The sequence below is a fragment of the Cnephaeus nilssonii genome, assembly GCF_951640355.1.
Source record: "Cnephaeus nilssonii genome assembly, chromosome: 19".
In the NCBI taxonomy this organism is placed as follows: domain Eukaryota; kingdom Metazoa; phylum Chordata; class Mammalia; order Chiroptera; family Vespertilionidae; genus Cnephaeus; species Cnephaeus nilssonii.
Genome location: NC_137090.1, coordinates 3,692,744 through 3,709,445, shown reverse-complemented (window position 1 = coordinate 3,709,445; position 16,702 = coordinate 3,692,744). Strand labels below are relative to the sequence as shown.

At 54.7% G+C, this 16,702-nt stretch overlaps 2 protein-coding genes across 8 annotated transcripts in view; one reads left to right on the top strand and one right to left on the bottom strand.

Moving 5' to 3' along the window:
- The first annotated feature begins 228 nt into the window (after positions 1 to 228).
- The window catches only part of ARMC7 (armadillo repeat containing 7), a 21,794-nt gene continuing 5,320 nt past the window's right edge, over positions 229 to 16,702 (top strand). Inside the window, exons 1-4 of one of the 5 annotated variants that reach the window (XR_013815029.1) lie at positions 229 to 632; positions 727 to 870; positions 10,865 to 11,362; positions 12,771 to 12,902. Coding sequence is in view for 2 of the 5 variants with exons in the window: in XM_079797322.1 (XP_079653448.1) it covers positions 542 to 632; positions 727 to 870; positions 10,865 to 11,226 (597 nt within the window). In the remaining 3 variants the exon portion in view is untranslated. Of the gene's footprint in view, positions 633 to 726; positions 871 to 10,864; positions 12,179 to 12,770; positions 12,903 to 16,702 lie in introns of those variants that run through there. The other 4 variants (XR_013815030.1, XR_013815028.1, XM_079797322.1 and 1 more) reach the window with 4 other exon arrangements.
- Positions 12,258 to 16,005, bottom strand: NT5C (5', 3'-nucleotidase, cytosolic). 3 transcript variants are annotated; one of them, XM_079797321.1, is made up of 5 exons: positions 13,706 to 16,005; positions 13,274 to 13,374; positions 13,129 to 13,189; positions 12,813 to 12,927; positions 12,258 to 12,730 (listed from the first exon to the last, which is right to left on the bottom strand). In XM_079797321.1, the coding sequence occupies exons 1-5, from the start codon at positions 13,901 to 13,903 to the stop codon at positions 12,513 to 12,515; spliced, it is 693 nt and encodes a 230-aa protein (XP_079653447.1). In that variant the 5' UTR covers positions 13,904 to 16,005; the 3' UTR covers positions 12,258 to 12,512. The 3 variants fall into 3 exon arrangements, with proteins under 3 accessions (XP_079653447.1, XP_079653445.1, XP_079653446.1); XM_079797320.1 differs by having other exon boundaries at positions 12,270 to 12,696; positions 13,706 to 16,000; XM_079797319.1 differs by having other exon boundaries at positions 12,261 to 12,927; positions 13,706 to 16,004.

The following is a 16,702-nucleotide window of genomic DNA, read 5'->3' as shown; positions in this document are numbered from 1 at the left end:
TCTAGTGGTGGTTCTGCCTCGACAGCCGGCCCCCTCTGGGCTCCTAAGGGCCCTAAAGGGGTTCCCCTAAGCATCCACAGCCCTGCTAGGGCCCGGGCTGTGAGACGGGACGTCTACTGCGCACGCGCGCCGAGCTCCCACGACGGCCCCGCCCCTGGTCCGCCTGGGCCAACCCGCCCCGCCCTCTGGGGCGGGGCCAAGCGCGGCTTCCGCCGGAAGTCCGGGATCCAGCGGGAAACCGTACCCAGCCGCTCGGGGCTGGGTGGTGCATCTCTCGCCTCCACTGCCCTGTCGCTTCCGTGTCCCCCGCGCCCCAGTTTAGATTTTCACGCCCAACACGGTCCTCACATCACACCACACCCCAATTCCCCCAATCCCACTGCAAATTACCGCACAGCCTGACGCTGGGAAAGGAGCCCGTATCCCGCCCGGGCCCGCCCTTGCCCAGGGAGGGAGGCCCAGGGAGGTTCTCGCCCGCCTTTCCGGCCTCATCTGCCGCCCTCTCCTGCCTGTCCCCCGTGCACCCTCCGCCACCCCGGCCATGGCCCAGAAGCCGAAGGTAGACCCCCACGTCGGGCGGCTGGGATACCTGCAGGCGCTGGTCACGGAGTTCCAGGAGACGGAGAGCCAAGGTGAGAGCGACAGGGTGGGGGTCAGGGGACAGGGCGGGGGTCCGCCCGCGACCCTCGCCCCGGACCCGGCTCCAGTGCCGCTTTTCCGCTGCAGACGCCAAGGAGCAAGTCCTGGCCAACCTCGCCAACTTCGCCTATGACCCCAGCAATTACCAGTATCTGCGACAGCTGCAGGTCCTGGACTTATTCCTCGATTCGCTGTCGGAGGAGAATGAGACCCTGGTGGAGTTTGCTATCGGTAAGGATGGGTCGGCCTCCCGGATGCCTGGCGGGCTGTGGTGAGCTAAGCGAGTCAGAAGTGAGTGGTTGGGAAAGCGATCTCAGGCAGCCCCTCAGCTGCAACGGCAGCCTTCGGGGTTCGCACAGGGCCCGGGGCACAGCCAGCTTGGGTCAGGTCTGGCACTCAAGCCCGGGACCCTCTGCATGCCTGCCTTCCCACCTGCTTAGAGATGAGATCATAAGTGAAGGAATGGATTGAAGCCACCTGGAGAGAAAACTATGTAGAGTGATCTTCTAAACATCTTTATTTTAATGTTTTCACGTCAAGAAAAGTAGTGACTTAGAATGACGTATGGTCTAAGATCTATTGAATTCTTCACTGGACAGATAATTATTGGGCATGAACCGCGTGAGCAAGGTCCTGTCCTAAGTGCTGGAGAGATGGCGAACAAGTCATTCTAATAGGGGGAGGCAGATGGTGGGCAAACAAACCAACAGCTGAGGCTCTGAAGGACATAAACAGGATAAGATAGAGCAGTAGGAGATGGGGGCTGCTCCATTTTCGCCATCATGGGCAGGCGTACGTGGTGGGTGGGAGACCCTAGAGCAGGAGGATCCAAAGGAAGGCTGATGTGTCAGGATTGTGGCGAGTGAAGCAGAGACCGGGACAAAGGGAGGTCACAGAGGTGGCAGCACCAGAGATGGCAGGGAGGGGCTTAGATCTAGGCTGCGGGAGTTTGGAATTTATTCTGAAGGCAAACAAATTATCTTTGCAGCTGCATCTCTAAAAAATAACATTTTTCGCCCTCGCCAGTTTGGCTCAGTAGATAGAGCGTCAGCCTGCAGACTGAAGGGTCCTGGGTTGAATCACAGTCAAGGGCACATGCCAGGGTTGCAGGCTCAGTCCCCAGTAGGGGGCGTGCAGGAGGCAGCTGATCAGTGGTTCTCATCACTGATGTTTCTCTCTCTCCTCCCTTCCTCTCTGAAATCAATAAAAATATATATGTTTAAAAATAACATATTTTTATATAGTGAAAGGAATCTTATCTGTGTAGGGAAAGAAGCCTTTAATAATAATTTCATTGTCACCTAATACCCAACGATTGCAAATTTACCTCATAATTCCCCAAAGGACTTTTGTGGTTGTTGCTTTTTCTTGTATGTGCCCTGACCTGACTGGGGCCAGAAGGACACTTTTTTCGTTGGTTTGTGTAAGCCAGAATCCATTCCCGGATCCATGCAGTTAATCTGGTTATCTGGTTCTTAACGTTCCTTAGACCTCAGTCTATCTCTTCATGGTGTTATTTAGTGTGTCCCTCCATCCCCCTTAATTTCCTGTAACCTAGAAATTAGATTGAAAGCCTTGATAGAATCAAGTAACATCCCCCCCCCCCCCCCCCCCCCCGCCGAATACATCATAGGTGAGTGTGATTGAAAATTTTGAGAGACCATTCATGTCTGCCCCTAATGTTTGTGGTGTTATGGCCAGAGTTCAGATGAGGTCACCCCTGATCTTCTCACCATGACAGGTCTTCACACACGTGTGTGGACAACCCAACTCTGTTCACACCCACACACACCTTCCTGTGGCCTCTCCTTGGACCCAGGAGTGTGCACACCAACAGTGGGGTTCACCCTCGGAGTCAGGAATCCAGGAAAGGCCCATGCGCTGTGGGAGGAGGTTCAGGGCCTGGTGTGGGGAAGGGAGGGCTTTGGGTGGGCTCCCTGGATTTTTTTAGCCTGTGGAGAGGGCCAGAGTGAGTCCCGTTAGAGCTGGGCCAGGGGCCCGGGTCTAAGAGCGTGGTGCTAGCCTATGTCTCTGCCCCTCTGGAAGATTATTACGCTAAATAAATATCCTAAAACAGTGGTCGGCAAACTCATTAGTCAACAGAGCCAAATATCAACAGTACAACGATTGAAATTTCTTTTGAGAGCCAAATTTTTTAAACTTAAACTACATAGGTAGGTACATTGTTATTAACTTAATTAGGGTGCTCCTAATTTTGTGGAAGAGCCACACTTAAGGGGCCAAAGAGCCGCATGTGGCTCTCGAGCTGCAGTTTGCCGACCACTGTCCTAAAAGATTGCTACTTGAAGATTTTCGCCAGTGTCCGTCCTCCATCCCCTGCCTTTTTGTAACTCGGCTCTACAGCGTCCCACATCTGAATGGTGACAGTGGCCCCTGCAGAAGCCCGTGGCTAACCTCACCCCGGAGTGATAGACTCCTCCCACTCAAGCTTTTGACTCCGGAGAAAAGTTGCATAAAAAGAGCAGTCGCCCAAGAAAAGTTTTCACAGCATCAGGCACCAAGCAGGAGCACCCTGAGGTCCTTGCCCATGGTGCCGGGAGACGTGGGCCTGCCCTGAGTTCTTGCTCTCCTGGGCAGCTCCCCAGTTTTCTTCTCCCAGCCACCTTTTCCTCTTTTTTTCCTCCCTCCTTCCCGCCAGAGCAAGGTTCCCAGTCCCCAGAGCAGTGGCTGTCTGGGCACTGAATCTCTTCCCGGGATCCCCTGCAGATTCAGTTTCTCTTTTCCTTATTGTGCGAGACTGGAAGGAGGGCCAGTGCTGCTTAGAAGCGGATCCGGTTACTGCTGCCTTCTCCTTTCTCCTAACGCGGCTGGTGCTCCATGGGAAACCCTGTCAGCGCTCACTCTGCTGTTGAAAGGCTCTGCGCTGCGCTTTGTCGTTGTGAATCTTTTATCCGGTGGCGGGTCTGAGATTGTGATCTCCACGAGGGCAGAGCCCAGCCTTGCTTATCTCCGCTGCTGTCTTGAATGCTCTGGCCTTTTGGGCTGGAGAAGGTGAGAGAGGGCCCGACAGGTGCAGAGGACTGGCCACCAACCGCAGGCACGTGGCACTGCGCCCTCTGTACCGGCGATGAAACAGCACCTCCGTGAGGTGAGTCCCATTGCCTGAGGCTCACACTGAGCAATAACTGGAGCCAGGAGTTCATTCCATCTTCCTGGACCCAAATTCTGTGCCCAGGGGACCCGGCTGCCGGAACCAGTGCTCCAAGTCCAGTGTGTCTTCTCCCCTGGTTCCCATGGCCCCTGGCCACCTCCAGCACATCCCTGGGATGGTTCTGGTGGCAAGTCATCCCCGGCCCAGGTTTTAAGCGGAACTGTCACCAGGAGATGGTACTGCTCAAGTTAGGACAGGGCGTGGGAATTGAGTGAATTATGGGGAACCAGATATAAAGCCAGGATCTCAGCAGATACTTGAATGAGTATTCCGAGCTTGTGCCCCACATAAACACTCCGGCAGCCTTTGGCATTAATTTGGGAATGTTTGCCCAAAGCACCAGGGGTTGACTCTCAGGCATCCTATATGCTGCGGGTGCACACCGGCACCATCTTAGATGCCGTATGGAGACATAAAGGGACCAGGAGAGAATCCTCTATTCTGTGAAAACTGGTTGAATCCTGGGACATCACAGAACACTTGACAGTCTTGTTACTAAAACAGGGTTCAAATAGGTTGCCTCCCACAATTCAGGTTAAATCTCTTTCCTGTGCTCTATTTCCTGTAATACACGTAGCTGCCACTAGATGGTGGTGGTGCTCAGAAAAAGGCAGGTATAGGTAAGTCCTCAGGGACCTCTCTTTGGAAAACAGTATTTAGTAAAATTGAAGATAGGCATACCCCCTGACCCAGCAGTTACAGTCATCCGAGTAGGGCACATGCATATCCAGACACGTGTGCAAAAATGTCACTAGCAAACTTGTAACAGACACAAACTAGAAACAGTAAACAGTAGACTGGATACCAACATTGTGGGATGTTGCTACTATTTAGCAAGGCAAATGAACAGTCAACGACTCCATGCAATAATGTTATAAATTTTTAAAAATTTTTTTTTAATTTATTTTTTTGTTAATCCTTACCGAGGATATTTTTTCATTGATTTTTAAAGAGAGTGGAAGCGCCGAAACCGGTTTGGCTCAGTGGATAGAGCGTCGGTCTGCGGACTGAAAGGTCCCAGGTTTGATTCCGGTCAAGGGCATGTACCTTGGTTGCGGGCACATCCCCAGTAGGGGGTGTGCAGGAGGCAGCTGGTTGATGTTTCTCTCTCATCGATGTTTCTAGCTCTCTATCCCTCTCCCTTCCTCCCTGTAAAAAATCAATAAAATAAAAAATAAAAAAAAGAGAGTGGAAGGGAGGGGGAGAGACAAAGAGAGAAATATCCATATGAGAGAGACCCATCGATTGGTTGGGTCTCTCCAGCACACACCCTGCTCAGGGCCAGGGATCGAGCCTGCAACTCTGATAATGTGCTCTTGACCAGAATCGAACCTGGGACCCTTCAGTCTGCGGGTCGATGCTCTATCCACTGAGCCAAACAGTAAGTTGTTACAAACCAGGAAGGTGTTTACCTGAGGGAGAGAACTGGATCAGGAAGGGACACAGGCTCTGGATTGCTGACAGTGTTCTAGTTCCTGACCTCGGGGCTGGTTACACCGGCGTTTGCTTTATCATTGTTCAACGGACCTGGACCTGTACGTGTCGGCCCTTTGCGGTGTGTGTGGTTTGCAGGTGTGGCCCCGTGCCAGCCTCCGGGGCTGTGGACAGGTGCTTTGTCCGTCCACGTCTATTGTGCGCCAGGGCGGGGCCTCAGTCACATTGTTTCATTCTCTCTGCCCATTTTACTGATGAAGAAACCAAGGCTTAGAGAAATTGAGTTGCTTGCTCTGGTCGCCTAAGTCCTCAGTGGCTCCCTGTACATCCTTCTCCCACTGATCAGTCAGGCTCCTGCCGTCCTACAGCTTTCTGCTTAGGAAGAAGTTCCTCGGCCATCCACCGGCGGCAGGGTTCCCTCACAGGATGGAGGTGGTGCTGAGGTTCTCGCCCACTAGTCCCTTCCTCACTGGCTCAGAAGGCTGGCCTCATGGGGATGAGGGCAGCCTCCACCATCTTTCCTGACTTACAGAGACCCAATTCCCCATCTCTTAGTTCTAGGCACAAGTAGTGTGTGTGTGTGTGTGTGTGTGTGTGTGTGTGTGTGTGTGAGAGAGAGAGAGAGAGAGAGAGAGAGAGAGAGCGCATGTGCGTGCGCACGTTTGCGTGTTTGTTATTAATTTATGTGAATGCATAATTGATTCACATGATACAAAATATAAAAGGTAGTGAAAGGTAACTCCCTCTCTAACCTTCTCTGTAGCTCACCACTGTTACTCGTTTCTTAAATATTTTTTGGAATTTACAAACATGTATATATCTATATGAACATATTTTTGCATGTTCTGCACATGTGATAGTATACTATATCTATATTCTGCTTGCCTTTTTTTTTTTAAAATACTTAGCAGCATATCTTGACATACCTGCAGTGTCAGTCATTCTTGTAGAGCAGCGTGGTGTTTATTCCCTGGCATGGAGCCACTGAGGCCTCGCCAGCCCCTTAGGGATGGGTGTTTAGCTGCTTTCCATTTTGCCAGAACAACCAGTGTTTCAGTAGACACCTTATTGGTGTTTCATTCCTTACTTGTGGGTCTATATCTATAGGATAAACTTCTAGAAATGAAATTCATCAGTTTAAGTCAAAACTATATTACAGGGTTTTAAAGAAGTCTCCCTCCATTCCTGTCTCTTCCACAGTCCTCTCCTCACGAAGAACCAGCTAATGTGAGCATATACATATATTTGTCCCCCCCCCACCACCTCCCTTCTTCTACATAATGGTAGCTTTTTCAATCCAGTGTTATGTCCCCCAAATCTGAAATTTCAGAAAGAACCATTTTCAAGATGCTAACGTAAAACCCAAGAACAAATAGTCCCAAGAACAAAAACCCAAGAAAAAAAAAGGAAGATTTCTGACTTGGGGTGGACTGTGGCCGGCCCAGGGTAGGCGGGTCCTCCGAGGTGGTCATGTCTTGGGCCATCTCTCCAAGGCCCGCCTCGCCTCAGGCACCAGGTGCCGGCTAAGCATGTGTCAGCATGACCTCGTTTAATCCCTGGGACAATCCTGGCTCTCCCAGCAACAAGGCCCTACGTGCTGTGTGACCCAGAGTCACCTGCCTGACCTCTTAGAGCCGCCAGCTTCCTCATCCCAGGCCGCATTTGGGGGTTTCTCCTTTGCCTCTCCCAGGGGTTTCTGTGGCTCCGTGTGTCCTGAAGGGCCCTTCTTTTGCCTCTTGTTTTCTTTTTCTCTCCTGCCTGGTTTGTCCAAAACATGTTCACCAGCCAGTCCGAACTTGTCCTCGTGTTTGCTCGGTAACCATTTTTAAATTGCAGCCCGGGGAACATACAGTGGAATGCATATGCCTTAAGTACGTGTATGCCAATGTAAGCAGCCCGAATCAGGTGTTAGCAAGGTCCCTTGTGCCCTCTCCCAGTCAGTGTCTCCCACCCCAAGGTAACCACTAACCTAACCTCTATCCCCATGGATTACTTTAGCCTGTTCTTGAACTGCATATTAGTGGGATCATGCAGATGTATACTCTTTAAAATTTTTTTTAAATATTTTTTTTACTGATTTTAGAGAGAGGGGAAGGAAGGGGGAAAGAGAAGGGAAAGAGAGACAGAAACATCAGTAATGAGAGAGAAGCATCAGTTGGTTGCCTCCTGCACGCCCTCTACTGGGGATGGAGCCTGCAGCCCCTGCCATATGCCCTGACCCGGAATCAATCCGGTGACCTCTTGGTTCATGGGTCGCCGCTCAACCACTGAACCATCCAGGCCATTCAGGATGTGTGCTCTTGTGTCTAGTTTCTTTCACTCAACGATGTGTCGACCTAAGAAACATCCAAACCTGTAGAGATGCCGAAACCGGTTTGGCTCAGTGGAGAGAATTTTTATGAGTTTATTTGAGCCAAACTGACTATTGCTGAGAAGCAAAATCTCAATGGATTGAGAAAATGATCCAGAGAATGACAGTTTTACAGCTTATTTTATACATTAGAATCAAGGGAGGAGATGTAAGGGGGGGGGACGTTACATGAAATTCATTGGTGGTGGCTTAGGGAGGCGGGAGAAAGCCAAGCGGGGGATCTCTGAGAGTGGATGAAGAATAAAACAGGGCACACTTTACATTGGTGGGTACCGGATAGGAGACATTGACAGCACATAGAGGTAGTGTGTGGCCACAAGATAACAATGAGAGGTGCTGTGGTCCCTGCTCTGACGCTGCGGTTACGCCCTGAAGGGTCAGGAAAAAATTACAGGGAAAGGTGGCATGCTATCTCACATGCAAAAGACAGCACGCAGGCTCACTTAAGATGAAGACAGGCCTGGGATGTGACTGCCCGCCATGACCCACTTTTAGTTGGGAATTTTGATGTTCAGATCACCCTGTGGTTCCTCTCCATCTCTGCGTTTGAGGGCCACTATGCACATTTAGTATGTGGCCCCCTTTTCTTCCACAAATGTTTTTGAGATTCATCCCAATTGTTAGGGTATTATTTTTTTTAATCCTCACCTAAGGATATGTTTTACTGTTTTTAGAGACAGGGAAGGGGGTGGTGAGGGGGAGAGAAACATCATCAGTTGCCTCCCATACGAGCTCCCACCAGGGATAGAACCCCACAACCTAGGTATGTGCCCTCACTGGGAATCGAACCCGCAACCTTTTGGTGAACGGGACAACGCTCTAACCCACCACCCGGCCAGGGCTAGTTTGTGTTTTTGAATGAATGTGCCCGATGTATTCACCCATTCACCTGTTGGAGATTCGAGTTGTTTCTAGTTTGGAGCCTTTATAAAAGAGCCCCCCACCCCCCCGTGTTTGGACCCAGGCAGTTGTGAGCTCTGGCAGGTACCCGATCCATCCTTGGAGGCTCCCAGGCCTGCACATGGGCACAGGTGGGGCCTGCTCTCCTGAGGCCTCCTGCCCCCACCCGCAGGGCTTGCCATCTGCTTCTCCCCTGGCTTTGGTGGCAGTGTCCCGCCCAGGCACTCCTGGGTGTGATGGTGACTAACCAGCCAGAGAGTGAGTCCGTCCTCCTTGTCTCCCACTTTACAGCGAGGCAAGTCCCAGCCCCACCCTGGGCTGCGTCTGCAGGGTGGGTCGGGGCTGGCTCACACTCTCAGGGCGGGAGATGGTGCAGGTGTGTCTGAGAAGCCTGAGGCCTCCCCGAGCATTTGCTCTTGTCCCCGCTCCGAGTCGCGCCTGGCACCTGTGCACAGCGGGGCTAGTTGTCCTTGGAGCTTCTAGAGGGACACCTTTCCCCGGGGTGTGGCAAAGGGCTCCCCATCTTCTGGGACTCTGGACGAGTTACTCAGCAGCCTTGGCTTCCTCTGCTAAAACGGGGGTGATGGTAATACTTTGTGGGGTTCATCCGTGTCTCCAGCATGTGTCAGGGAGTTTCCACAGCTGTAGGTGCTGGGATACAGAGGGCCACCAGAGAGCGGGGCCCTGCCCGATGGCGCCCACTGAAGGGGACAGGCAGCAGTACAAAGGCACTCAGGGGTGGCCCCGTGTGCCAAGCTACACTGGGGTGAATGGGCAGGAGGGAAGATTGACAGGAAGGCCTGTGAGTGTCCAGTAGGGAGGGACCTCTCCATCAGAGCCTTGTCTCCCTCTCCTCCTGATTTCAGGAACGTCACTCAGCCCCTTGCCTCCCTCAGATGTACCCTGTCAGGGAGCCACAGCCCAGATCCAGAATTACGGGGGGGGGGGGGGTCCAAGGTGGGCTGGGTCTCAGGGAGCCATCCCAAGCAGCCCCAACCCTCTGCAGGTAACCCTTTCCTCCCCTCACTGCTTTAAAACCTCCAACAGATATTCGTGGAGTGCCCCGTGGGTCAGGCACTGAATTAGACAGCTGAGGCTCGTTCTTTCTTTTTAAACTAAAGAACGTGTGAACATTTAATGAACTTCCCTCCATGTGGCTTCAAACTAATCAGGACACAGACCGGCCTGGGTGGTTCAGTGATTGAGCGTCGACCTATGAACCAGGAGGTCACAGTTTGATTCCTGGTCAGGGCACATTTGAGCTTGATTCCTGAGTCGGGGCGGGGGCGGGAAGTGGGCGTGCAGGAGGCAGCTGATCAGTGATTCTCATCCTTGATGCTTCTCTCTATCTCCCTTCCTCTCTGAAATCAATAAAAAGGTATTTCAAAAAACTATCAGGACACACACACACACACACACACACACACACACACACACACCCCTTAACCTTCTCCGCAGCCCTTCTGCTGACGAACTTGGCCTCCATGGTGACGGCTGCTGTGGGAGCCCCCTTCCCCAGGACTCCAGCAGGGATCGCGTGTCAGTGATAACAGCTCCGCTCTTCTGCTCACTGACCACGGCCCACGGTTTAGCGAGGTTGACAGTGGGGCAGAAGCTCTGGGTCCTCTCTGAGTGCTCGTGCCGCACACCAGTTCCCCAAGGAACCCAGGTGGTACCCCTGGAAGCTGATCCTGTGATGATGCCAGGCATCCGCATTACCTCGGCCTCCCGGGTGCTTCCTGTGCTCGCCGATGCGGCCGTGGCTCACGTGGCCCCCAAGTTTCCGGTCTTCCTCAGTCTGGGTGGCAAGTCGTTGGGCGGCTGGGATGCAAGAGGAAGCTGAGGTCTTGATCGCAGACACGCACCTGCTAGTGGGGCTTGGCAGGCAGTGACAGGAAAACGGTCCGCAAAGACGCGTTCTCAAGTGTTCTGAGCACATGGAGCAAATGGACTGGGGTGGTGAGTCCCCCAGACACGGCGGGGAGTGGCTAGTGGGGTGCTCCAGGGAACCCTCCCTGGTGAGGGAGCAGTGAGTGCTGGTTACCAGCAAGAGGGTGGCAGTTTGTGAAGATCGGGGGCCAAAAGGTCCCAGGGTTGGTGACTGTCTTTTACTTTAAACAAAGGGAAAGTATATCAACCATTGAACTGGCTGGGCCCACTTTCAGGCTAGGCTGTGGCAGGCAGGCAGGCCTTTCTGGAGACCTGAATGGGCTTTGGATCCTTGTCCCTGGGCCACCTCCTCACAGGCTGGGGCTCTTCCCCGGGCCTCAGTGGGCAGAGAGAAGCAGAAAGGGGAGAGGGGAGGAGGCCGGGGCTGAAGCATCCAGGCTTACCTTGCTCTCTCCCAGGAGGCCTCTGCAACCTGTGCTCAGACAGGGCCAACAAGGAGCACATCCTGCAGACGGGGGGCGTCCCGCTCATCATCAACTGCCTGTCCAGTCCCAACGAGGAGACGGTGCTGTCCGCGGTCACCACCATCATGTACCTGAGCGCGCCAGGCCCCGCCTCCCACCCCGAGCTGACCGCCATGCCCGTGGTCCAGTGCATGCTGCGCTTCTCGCTCTCGGCCAACACGAGGCTCCGGAACCTGGCCCAGATCTTCCTGGAAGACTTCTGTTCCCCGAGCCAGGTGGCCGAAGCCCGCCGCCGGCCGGCTCACTCTGCCCTGGGTATCCCACTGCCAAGGACCGAGGCCCCACAGCAGCCCTGACCCACGGAGACCGCAGGCCGCGGTCCTCTTACTGCCGGAGACAAGCCTGCAATCCTGGTGGGGGCTGGGAAGCAGGACAGCACGGCGCCCACTGCGCGCTTTCTCCCCAGTTGGTGCCCTTGCAGCCATTTCTAAGGTGAGTTTCCTCAGCCTGACAGGGACTGACACAGGAGGCAGGCGTCAGGAGAGGAGGATGTGGAGAAGGAAGTCGGAGGCAGTGCCCTCTTCCTAGGCTGTCCTCACCAGGGACGGCCAGGGGCCTGTACTGGCCCACCCCCTGCCAGGCTCTCCCTCCTGTGAGGAGCGACCTGGGCCCGAGAGCCAGGGCTTTTGCAGAAGGTGGTTCTCCTGAGAGCAGCGGGGCCCGGGCTTCGGGAAACTGCCCGCACTGGAGGAGGGAGCCAGGCCCCCTTCCCAGAGGGTCTGGAGTCATTGTGAGGAACAGGAATGAGGAGCCTTGTTGTTAAAACCGTCTCGAGGCTCTGGGTAGCTGGGCATTGGGCCTAGAGGACTCTGTGGCCCAGGAGTAACCGTTTACCCACCCAGGCCTATTTGCCAGGCTCCACGGGAGGGCTTCAAGGATGAAGACGTGGTCCCTGCCCTTGTGTGACGCAGCCCGATGACTGTTAACGTGACCATCGGGCATTAAGACCCAGGCCCTGAGGGTGATGACATCAGAATACAGACAGGCACAAACCCTTTGAGCTGCGTCTTATCTCCACACACCCCCCCCCCATGGTCCTTGCCCCTGGAAGTGCATCTCAGGAGGCTTTGGGGGATGCAGGTAGAGTGGTGCTCAGGGGGACAGAGGACCAGATACTGACCTAAAGTGTGTGGCTCGTAGTCCAGTGTATGCTGGTCAGCACAGGGAAGGGGTGTGGGACACCCATGGAAGGCTGGGGTTCAGGAGCAGTGGGGAGTCCTGGTCATCTGTACTCCCTTAAGGTTGACCTCCCACGTGACCAAGGGAGGCATGGCACGGGGGGCGGGGCGCTGGGGCAGGTCCTGGGGCCTCTGGAGAGGGGGGAGGCCTCTATCAGCCTCATCCAACTGCAGCCCTCGGGCGCCTGCGCTCTCCTTTCCCAAATAAAGAGCCTGGACAGAGCGTGAGCCAAACTGTTTATTGAGGTTCCCGACTGATTTCACCGTGCTTCCACGCCCGCCACCTCGGGAGGTGCCCGGTGGCTGGCCTGTGAGAGGCTGCTGTGCCTCGCTGCTCCCAGCGCTGGGGTCACCACGCGCCGCCGCCCTGTCACTTAGCTCTGCTGGGTTTCCTTGCCTGACTGTCATCCTTTCCTTTGCTTATTGTCCACCGCCTTGGGGCCATGACGGCGTCCCGTTTGCTCTCTATGATCTCCCTCCAGTCGTCGCTCCAAGAAAGCAGCCGTCGCTTTGGGGGGGCCAGGGCCAGGTGCTGGTTGTGACAGCAGGTGAACAGGATGTGCTCCCAGGCCGGGGTCTCCTCGTTGCCTGGGACAGGACACGGGAGAAAGGCAGCAAGAATCTGTAAACGGGTGGTTTCGGCTCCCTCTCCCCAATCCCAGCAGGCCAGGTGCCTGGAGGTTCCCAAGGAGAACAGATCCCACCTAGAATGGTGTCCTTGTCATCGATGAGCAGGTCCCCCAAGATCACCGTCTTGTCTCTCGTCACGATGGTGCGTTCCACAAACTGGGGCCCCAGGTGCTTGTCCACCCAGGAGAACTGCGTGGGGGGCACAGGTCTGTCAGTGGGGCCTCGCGGGCCCCGCATTCAGGCCAGTGAGGAAGCAGTGTGAGGGGGTCTGTGGCCTTTGACAGCGGCGGCTCCCCTCCCCCCTCCCCCCCTCCCCCCGGGTTTCTGCTGGTTTATTTAGAAACAGGACTTAGGAAGGGACGTTTGTCTGGAGGCCTGGGGCAGCCGCACCTTCTCTCCCACACAGTGCTCATACTTCATCAGGGGGCTGGTGCAGATGAAGACCTCGGTGCTGCAGGGAAGGCCGTCAGTCGGGGTGGTGCCAGCCCCCCGCACCCCGCCCCGCCCGCCCCCCACCTCTCCCTGCCTCCCTCACTCGTGCATGGCGTGCATCTCCTGCATGGCTTCCAAGGCTCCAGGGATGGGCTCCAAGCCTAGGAAAAAGCCTGGGGTTTCATACACACTGGCCACTTTGTCCTGAAAGATACAGTGTTCCCATCCTGGCTTCTGCCCCAGCAGATCTGGCCCCAGCGGGGACCTCCAAGTCAGGGGGGGGGGGGGGGAGGGGAGGCTGTTCCTATCCGGTGTGAACTGTGTCTGAAGTGAGTTTTGCTAATTAGAACAGGAAGGGGGTGTCTCGGGAAATGGAGCAGAGACCGTCCGGCCCCAGCGGAGGGCTCCCCCCGGTAGGTGTCCTGTGGGGTCGGAGTTCCCGCTCAGGCGGATTTTGAGGTCAAGGATCCCCTCCGGGCGCCTGTGGGGCAGGGCTCCCCGCTCCCAGGGCGGCCGCCCACCCCCCCCTCCCTACCGCCAGGTCCGGCCGCAGGGCTCGGTACTGCTCGCGGGCGAAGAAGCCGCGGCGCTGGTCCAGCGGCACGTGCGGCTCCTCGGGGAAGCGGCGGCGGAAGGCCCGCAGGAGGCCGCCCTCGAAGTCGGCCAGCACGCCGTCCATGTCCACCAGCACCCGCACGGGCCGCGCGCGCCGCGCCGCCATCGCCGCCGCCATCGCCGAGCGCCGGGGCCGAAACGGGATCCGAAAGGGCGGCCGGGCCGGCGAGCGAGTGGCGAGCGGGGCGCGCGGGCCGCCGCTTCCGGAGCCGCGGGTGGGCGGGGCCGCGGGGCGCGAGGCCCAACCCCAGCCCCGGCCGCGGCGGGTGGCGGAGGGGTCGCCTTCCCGGGCTTCGGCCGCCGCGGACGTCACCAGGGCCCTGCGGGGCCATTCAACACGGAGGCGCCTCTTCCCACCACGAGGAGCGCGGCCCCTGAACCCGGCGCGGCCGCCCCAAAACCCCGAGCCCCGAGGCCCCGCCTGCAGCCAGCGCCCACCCGAGGCAGGATCTCGGGCTCCCGGTAACCGAAGTCAGTGAAGGTGCGTGAGTCAAGCTCCTAAGAAAGGAATGCACAACCTGCTGTTTTGAACCCAGTCCCGCCGGGAAGAGCTTCCGTCAAGCTCGGGAACCGACTGGCCTTTCCGTGTGGCACCGACGCCTCGCTACCCCCCTCTGGAAAATGCTGAAATAACGCCCCTTTTGTAGATTTCGTTCAGTGTCCGGACTACATCCAAGTATAGGTCCCCATCTGAGCGCCGAATACTGCCGAACCACTGCAACAGGCGCATTACCACGGAGGCTGGCGTCCCATTCATTCTAAGACGACACAAACACGCTTAAAAGAGGAAGCGTTTACCGCACAAGCACTAAACACTGAGAACTTGTCTCTCTTTCCCCCTCATTCACTAAAGACACTGACGTTGTGCAAACTAGGTAAAAAGTCCAAACTGGCCCTGACCGGCTTGGCTCAGTGGATAGAGCGGCGGCCTGCGGACTGAAGGGTCCCAGGTTCGATTCCGATCAAGGGCATGTACCTTGGTTGCGGGCACATCCCCAGTAAGGGGGTGTGCAGGAGGCAGCTGATCGATGTTTCTCTCTCATTGATGTTTCTAACTCTCTCCCTCTCCCTTCCTCTCTGTAAAAAATCAATAAAATATATTTTAAAAAATAAAAAAATAAAGGTGTGCAACCAAATTTAAAAAAAAAAGTGCAAACTGTCCATTCTAATCATCATTGTAAGATCAATCAATTTCACTTTCTAGACCCTACACTTTCTAACTGGAAACTTGAACCTTAGCAAACATGTGTACATGGAATTTTAGGAAATTCTATGTAAATTATCTTGGGAAATTCCATGTCATTTTGCTCGTAGCAAAATGACAGGCAGAACTGTCCTTCCCTCAGAACACCTTAATTTTGATTAGGCATTTATCTCCGTAGATTATGGAGATAAATCCCCAAATCATAAGTGGTGACACAAATCAGGGGCATATCTTTCCGGGAGCCCCACCTTCACTGAGAGAGGGTGCTGGTTGCCTACCTCCGAAGTCATGAGAGAAGCCGTAACTCAGGCTCGTGTGCTTTACACTGAGAAACTTAACACCCCCCAACCTGGAAACACTCCTCTTGTTCCCAGATGCCCAATAGTTCAAATGAGTCTGTGGTTACACTATACTCGAGCCATCTCGATCATGGGAGGGGTTTAATAGGTGATCTAGTTCATCAAAAGTGTAACTTTTAAAAAACATTTTTAAATTAATTTATTCTTTTGTTGTTAATCCTCACCCAAGGATACCCTTCCATTGATATTTAGAGAATTGAAGGGAGAGGAAGAGACACATCAACTGGCATGCGCCCCAACCAGGGCCGGGGAGGAGCCTGCAACTGAGGTACCTGCCCTTGACCAAAATTGGGATCCCCCTCAGTCCACAGGCCAACGCTCTATCCACTGAGCCAAACAGGCCAGAGCAAAAAGTGTCACTTTTTAATTAAGTTAGGAAATTGAGTCCCGAATGACAAGCCAACAGAATGCAGCTGGTCAGTAGTACCGATGGGCCTAACAGCCAGGCCTAATAATGCCCAATTTAGACATTTGATAGAGCATGTTGGCCTAGAGCAGTGGTCAGCAAACTCATTAGTCAACAGAATGGCAAACCGCGGCTCGTGGTTTGCCGATCACTGGCTTAGAGCTTTCTCCCTAGAACCCAGCCGTCTCCCTACCACTCAAGGGGCCTGATTTCCCCCGCCCCCCTCCCCGTCCCCTTCTAATTAATGTGGACCCTTCCTTCCTTTGGAGCTCCCCTCTCTGACCACCCACCATTGAGAAGCACCTTGCAGGTTGGACTCTGTGCTGGGTGTACAGTCCATTACACCCAGCATGAAGGGTAGGTAGGTAGTAAAAGGGTCAGACATACAGCATATTGGCTAATAATTATTTTAGATATCAATTCATCTCATGGTCCCTGAATTCTATTGCCACAGATATCAGAGGTCATGATCATTTTGGCATTTTGAGCTCATGCTGTGAATGGAAACCGGCTGCTTTAGAGAACTGTCTTCAGGGAGAAGCCCGCTGGCCTCGGCCTTCCCGGGTCCTTTTCACCTGAGTGACCGATCACTGAGCAGAGGATCTGTAGTAAGAAGAAAAAAGCAATAGCCAGAACACGGAAACCATCTCAAAAAGGAGACACAGGACGCAGTATGTCAAAATTTGTACATTTGTTTACTTGAAGCAACAGTCCAGGATTGGGAAGTACAACAGTTTTGAAGGATGAGACTTCGTGTCACGGTCAGGCACCAGCATCATGCACGCAGCTTCCGGCTGTCAGAGCACTGCCCCCCGCCCCCCCAGCGGACCTCCTCTGCCGGTCACGCCCTCGCTCGCCTCACCAGCATTGGGAATCGGTCAGCGGGAGTGGACGCGGGGCGTCCTCCGCGGGTCAGCAGGAGGCTCTGCTCCCGGCCAGCCAAGTTAG

Coding starts and splice junctions, on each gene's coding strand:
- NT5C (XM_079797319.1), bottom strand. CDS start 13,903: ATGGCGGCGGCGATGGCGGCGCGGCGCGCGCGGCCCGTGCGGGTGCTG. Junction 13,375..13,705: donor CCCTGCGGCCGGACCTGGCG/GTAGGGAGGGGG, acceptor TGTATCTTTCAG/GACAAAGTGGCCAGTGTGTA. Junction 13,190..13,273: donor GAGATGCACGCCATGCACGA/GTGAGGGAGGCA, acceptor CCTTCCCTGCAG/CACCGAGGTCTTCATCTGCA.